General features: G+C 34.7%; 1 protein-coding gene across 1 annotated transcript in view; it reads right to left on the bottom strand.

Moving 5' to 3' along the window:
* Positions 1–983: 983 nt before the first annotated feature.
* The window catches only part of LOC106476289 (radical S-adenosyl methionine domain-containing protein 1, mitochondrial-like), a gene marked incomplete at its 5' end in the record, with an annotated part of 13,146 nt that continues 6,838 nt past the window's right edge, over positions 984–7,291 (bottom strand). Inside the window, 3 exons of the mRNA XM_013936951.2 lie at positions 984–1,406; positions 4,038–4,141; positions 5,296–5,350. Coding sequence (XP_013792405.1) covers positions 1,280–1,406; positions 4,038–4,141; positions 5,296–5,350 — 286 coding nt within the window. The remainder of the gene's footprint in view (positions 1,407–4,037; positions 4,142–5,295; positions 5,351–7,291) is intronic.

The following is a 7,291-nucleotide window of genomic DNA, read 5'->3' on the forward strand; positions in this document are numbered from 1 at the left end:
GGATGACCTGCTGATGGTGTAACAATGCAGGACAGATAACCTGCTGATGGTGTAACAATGCAGGACAGATAACCTGCTGATGGTGTATCACTTCAGGACAGATGACCTGTTGATGGTGTGTAACTGCAGGACGGATGACTTGTTGATGGTGTATCACTTAAGGACAGATGACCCGTTGATGGTGTATAACTGCAGGACGGATGACCCGTTGATGGTGTATCACTTCAGGACAGATGACCTGCTGATGGTGTATCACTGCAGGATGGATGGCCTGTTGATGGTGTATCACTGCAGGACGGATGACCTGTTGATGGTGTATCACTGCAGGATGGATGACCCATTGATGGTGTATCACTGCAGGACGGATGACCTGTTGAAGATGTATCACTGCAGGTTGGATGACCTGCTGATGGTGTATAACTGCAGGATGGATGACCCGTTGATGGTGTATCACTTCAGGACAGATGACCTGCTGATGGTGTATCACTGCAGGTTAGATGACCTGTTGATGGTGTATCACTGCAAGATGGATGACCTGTTGATGGTGTATAACTGCAGGACGGATGACCCGTTGATGGTGTATCACTTCAGGACAGATGACCTGCTGATGGTGTATCACTTCAGGACAGATGACCTGCTGATGGTGTATCACTGCAGCTTGGATGACCTGTTGATGATGTATCACTGCAGGTTGGATGACTTGTTGATGATGTATCACTGCAGGTTGGATGACCTGTTGATGATGTATCACTGCAGGTTGGATGACCTGTTGATGGTGTATCACTACAACAGTAGCTATTATATAATCAGATTACTACTTAATTTCAGGATTAAACTGTGTGTGTGTATGTATGTGTAACAGACAGATTCCTTATGGTACTGTAATTTGTTTATACATTACAGAGAAATAACTTCATGAAAACATTCAGGGACACATTTGGTAGATAACTATTTTTGCAAAGAATTAGATACACACTACTTTGTGGTAAATCTCCAACATATTTATTACATAATACACATATAAGTTGAACAGACACCAGATGGCAAATTTTTGGATAACCAGTTACAATTAAAGCATTTCTGAGAAGAGTTTGATTCAGAAATATACTTTTAGGCATTATAAAACTAAGATACTTGAAGTTATTACTTAAGGAATACTGTTAAACAATTCACCAAACTGTAATGTTAACATTAACACTGAAGACCTCAATTTATGTTCTTAAGAAGATCATCTCATTACAGATCTTCTTGAACAGTAAGCACAGCATCATGGGTGTGACTATCTAGTAAACTTGGAGCCGTGACTAAGAGATGATTGTTTATTAAAATACTCTTGGAGACTAGGAATAAGGTCTAGGGTGAGACTATCGGCAACTATCATTCCTGCAGCAGTCGCTCTAAGATTCCTGTAGAAAAATAGGAAATATCAAAAAATATGTTACTAACACTATTTTACTTCAATAAAACATATGCCAGAACAGGACATTTCTTAAGCCCGGGTGCTATTGGGCATACAATAGAGTTTTATACAGAGAAAAGAAATACATTTTTGAAATAATTTCCACAATTCTGTGGTCAGTTTACAATAGGACAAAATGAAAATAATGGAATTCATGAAAAGACAATACTTAGTATAATATCAAACCAACTCAAATTGGTTGCTAATTAAAATTCACTTAAAATAGCCACGTGAACAATAAGTACAAACAATTTACTTTTAAAGACACAATCAAATTAATATACACAAAGTTATACTTTTCCAATATATGATATAATTCAGCTACTAAACAGATGCAAATCCCTTCAATGGTCTTAGTAGTAAGGACAGAAGGAATGCCACGGTCTTTTGGAATATCCGGCAGACAAGTATAGTACTGATAACTTTCTTATATCCAAGATTAATAGTAGCAAAGGTTTGATGTCATGAATCTGTTTATAGTGGCATAGTTTAATAACAAGAAGAAGAAAAGAGGATGAGATTTTCTTTAGTACCAACAAAGGACTTAATGATTTGGTTGAAACCTTTTGGTTTGTTTCGTTCACCAGCCACCCTTTAGCATCAGGAAGAACTATAAGGAAAATTGTGTTTATTCTAAATAAACAATGGATTCATTTTTGATGTCTGCTATGTGGATGCATATGGAGTATGTTCTCGTGAGACTCCAAACTTGAAACTAAAACCATTAGGGTGTCTTGGATGATACCTGAGACTCCAAACAGCCAAACAGAAGCTAAAACCATTAGGGTGTCTTGGATGATACCGTGAGACTCCAAACAGCCAAACTGAAACTAAAACCATTAGGGTGTCTTGGATGATACCGTGAGACTCCAAACAGCCAAACTGAAACTAAAACCATTAGGGTGTCTTGGATGATACCTAAGGATGGATGGAAATATCAAGTGGTTGTGGAAAAACCTGAGCTACACAACATCAGCTAAGATCCTGCATTAAAACATAAGAAAGAATCTTCTCTAATTCTGGACTTCAAAGTACACTTCTGGAACTAAAGTGTTTTTATATCCCAAGGTCAGATGCTGACCATCTTGGACATCAGTACTAGTAATGCCAGAAGCTGAGCAGCAGTAACTCAGTCAGGAAATCAAATCATTAGCCAGTCACCAAAAGGTTACTTCTCTACAAGATATGCCATTTAGATTACAGCATCATTCTGGATTATCTAATCAAGTAAAAATTTATGTGTAAGGACTTTAAATGCAATATTTCAAAATGTTTATTGCTTCGCTCAGAGAAGCATTGTACTCATTAAACATTGATAATGACATAGTTGAGTTGATGATAAGACTAGTGTTGAAAGTGTATCAAGTTTCTATAGAGAGATGAAGAACTATACCGGTTAAACAATGATAATGATACAGTTGAGTTGATGATAAGACTAGTGTTGAAAGTGTATCAAGTTTCTATAGACAGATGAAGAACTATACCTGTTAAACAATGATGATGATACAGTTGAGTTGATGATAAGACTAGTGTTGTACGTGTACCAAGTTTCTATAGACAGACGAAGAACTATACCAGTTAAACAATGATGATGATACAGTTCAGTTGATGATAAGACTAGTGTTGAAAGTGTACCAAGTTTCTATAGACAGACGAAGAACTATACCAGTTAAACAATGATAATGACACAGTTGAGTTGATGGTAAGACTAGTGTTGAAAGTGTATCAAGTTTCTATAGACAGACGAAGAACTATACCAGTTAAACAATGATAATGACATAGTTGAGTTGATGGTAAGACTAGTGTTGAAAGTGTATCAAGTTTCTATAGACAGATGAAGAACTATACCAGTTAAACAATGATAATGACATAGTTGAGTTGATGATAAGACTAGTGTTGAAAGTGTATCAAGTTTCTATAGACAGACGAAGAACTATACCAGTTAAACAATGATAATGATACAGTTGAGTTGATGATAAGACTAGTGTTGAAAGTGTATCAAGTTTCTACAGTCATGTTACAACATAAAATAGGAAGACAAATGAGAAGCATGTTCTGGTCAGTACACTTTGGGAAATACAAACATTAATGTAAACAACAAAACAGACATCATGTGCCTTGATAGTATCCGAGACAGTCAAAAATGAGCCAACAGGCAGAAGTTTTATAATTCAAAATAAAGATTTTACTTCTCATACAAATTTGGATAAAACAAAAAAAAAGCATTTCATGATTTAAGCAACGATACAGGAAACGGCACTGTTAATTTGAATAGAGCAGATTTAAGCTTAATATAATTTTACTAATGTCATAAACTTATTAATGGGTTGAACAGTAATTTATATCATTGTTAGTTAGACAATGACCAAAAAATGAATAACTCTATATGAAGAAGGCAAATCGCAAAGTTTTTCCCACTTAATTTTTTTTTGCTCTCTACTTGAGAGTAAACTGCTGTTTTCAGCAGAGCTTTCTTCAATCATATGCTACAGAAGAATAAATAATTTTGTGTAGCAGCCAACAGAATTCATAATTAGTTATTCTACATTTGTAAGAAAGCCAAGCTAAATGTACATACCTTCCATCAAACTGTAACAACTTGTTTCTTACGTGTTCCTCTAGTAGCACCGAGTGACTCAGTACATCTGTAAGAGTGGCTCCACCAGAAAATATACACCATTGCTTGACATCGACATTTAAATAAATGGTTAACGTTTCAATCATATGCATTAAATTTTTACAGAATAAAGTTTGGTATTGTTATCTAATATTTTTCATTTTCATGTAATTGAAATTCTGGGTGTACTTTACACTCTTGATAAATATCTTTGTATAAATTACTGAAAACGTAGGATGTTTTCTCTTATTTTATTAGAAGAAAAACAAATGGTCTCTTTAAAAATACAAATACACTTACAAAATCAAACTCTTTCAAATTAGTATTTATTCAACATGTTCTCAATGTTTTCAAGCTTTGTGTATATAATTAAACCTAGAATACAATGTTTTCAAGCTTTGTATGTATTGTTACGACAGCGGAAGTCACGCGACGCTGGGAGCATGCTCGCTGGAGTTTCTAGAATGATCATGACTTATCGAGGAACCCCGTGAATGTCTGAGTGTTTGCCAGGTGCCCTCTTTCTTAGTATATAAGCCTGGCGAGAAAAAACCAGCGCAATTGCAGAGATATGCAGATAGAGTGAAGAGACAGATAACTGAGTCAAGCGAACAGTAGCCACTGTAAGTAAAGTGTGTGAAATACTGCGATTTGTAGTGTGTGTTATAAAGGTTGTTAAGTTTAAAGTGACGGTGGAAATTCTGTGTATTACAAAGTTGTATCGAGAAAGAATAAACTAGTTTTAATTAAGAAAGGACTTGTATCGCTGAAGTTCCTCGGAAAGAATTTATACCGGAAATTAACAAACAAGCAGATATGTAACAGTATAATTAATCCTACTATACAATGTTTTCAAGCTTTTGCTGTACTTTTATTACTACTGTATAAACAAATATGTACTTTTAAAGCATTACTGGCTTTGTTTTGAAAATGAATTTCCAATTTGTTTTCCTCTGGGTGTTTTTAATGTCGTATGTCAACTGGTGTCTGGCCTGTGTGCAGCTCTCTAAACATACTTTATCTCACTTTCAATAATTACATAGTGATAGAATTTATACTTCAATTGTTGAAATCGTTAACCTCATTACTTATTGTCTGGTTTTTCATTGGTCAAAGGTTGAACGGCCCCCTTTCTAAGTGAATGTAAAAATGACTTCCGGCTTATCATTGGTCAAAGGTTGAACAGCCCTGTTCTAAGTGAATATTAAAAATGACTCACCCGATTATTTATCCCTCTGGCAGTTCTTAGTCCAGTCATTAAATATTCTTCTAACCTGAAAAAGTACAGTTTGTTTTTCACAAATCTCAGTTCACTTTTAGTAAGGATTTATACAAACAAAAATAAAGATATAAATTATGTATGTAAGGGTAAAAAGTAAATTAAAAAAGGAATGTATAGTCTAAACATAGTTATTAAATATTTAATTTGTTTACATTTAATTACAGCAGAAATAATTACCTAATAAGTACTGGGAACTAATTATTATAAATTAGTGTAACAGAGAAGCAATTCTACTTTTGTAGAGAAAAACAAATGACACTTTGCTCATACAGTTTCAGTAGGATTAAACCATTACGTTTTTCTAAAAAGTCTCGGCACATATATATTTTTTTCCAGTTGAATGACTATTCCTACAATTAAAATTAAACACAGAATTGATCCAAATTACATCATCTAAACACGACTAAAGAAAATGTTCAGTGATGGTTGGTGTGTTGTTAAGCACAAAGGTACACAATGGGCTTTCTGTGCTCTGCCCACGACAGGTGTCAGAACCATATTTTTTAGTTTTTGTAAGCACACACAGACTTACCATGTAGCTACTAAAATTACAATAAACTGAACTGTTTTAATCACTCAAGTATTAAGATATTCTCCTTCTCAAATGTACAATTCATTCTATTGAAATGCCTACAACTTATCTTTGACCACAGGAATCCCACCAATCTATCACTGACCACGGGTATCCATCATTTTAGTCAGGAGTGATCTTGTTATTTACAATTGTTATATCGCGTTTACAACAAGGCAGTTAAAGCCTCAATTGAACAAAATGAAATGTGGTTAAAATCCTCAAATTAACCAAAGAGAATAATTAATGTAGTCTCCACGTACAGTATTATGCTACTTAATATTGAGACCACAGCTTAATCCATTGGTTTTGAAACTTTAGGGCATGCCCCTGCTTGGAGGGTACAACAAGGTCATCAGGGGAGCTTGACTGGTTAATCACTAAAATACTGTAAATAAAACAGTAATATCCAGCAATCTCTGCACCAATACTGTTTCTAAGAAAGATGGGAAACGCAAATCTCCAGTGAGGGTCACCAAATAACTATGGGAACCTCTAGCTTAATCTGACAATTTCAACAACAGGGTCCTTGTTAAAATAGCGGAGTTAGCAGTCTTAAATATCCACAAGAACTTGCTTTACACACTGCACACATCTACGAGTTTTAACTATAAACTTGCTTTACACACTACACACATCTACAAGTTTCAATAATAAACTTGCTTTACACACATCTACGAGTTTTAACTATAAACTTGCTTTACACACATCTACGAGTTTTAACTATAAACTTGCTTTACACACATCTACAAGTTTTAACTATAAACTTGCTTTACACACTACACACATCAACAAGTTTTAACTATAAACTTGCTTTCCACACTGCACACATCTACAAGTTTCAATAATAAACTTGCTTTACACACTGCACACAACCAAGAGTTTTAACTATAAACTTGCTTTACACACTGCACAAATCTAAGAGTTTTAACTATAAACTTGCTTTACACACTACACACATCTACGAGTTTTAACTATAAACTTGCTTTACACACTGCACACATCTACGAGTTTTAACTATAAACTTGCTTTACACACTGCACACATCTACAAGTTTCAATAATAAACTTGCTTTACACACTGCACACAACCAAGAGTTTTAACTATAAACTTGCTTTACACACTGCACACATCTACGAGTTTTAACTGTAAACTTGCTTTACACACTGCACACATCTACGAGTTTTAACTATAAACTTGCTTTACACACTGCACACATCTACGAGTTTTAACTATAAACTTGCTTTACACACTGCACACAACTACGAGTTTTAACTGTAAACTTGCTTTACACACTGCACACATCTATAAGTTTTAACTGTAAACTTGCTTTACACACTGCACACATCTACAAGTTTTAAC

Source organism: Limulus polyphemus, unplaced genomic scaffold (genome assembly GCF_000517525.1).
Source record: "Limulus polyphemus unplaced genomic scaffold, Limulus_polyphemus-2.1.2 Scaffold10196, whole genome shotgun sequence".
Classification (NCBI taxonomy): domain Eukaryota; kingdom Metazoa; phylum Arthropoda; class Merostomata; order Xiphosura; family Limulidae; genus Limulus; species Limulus polyphemus.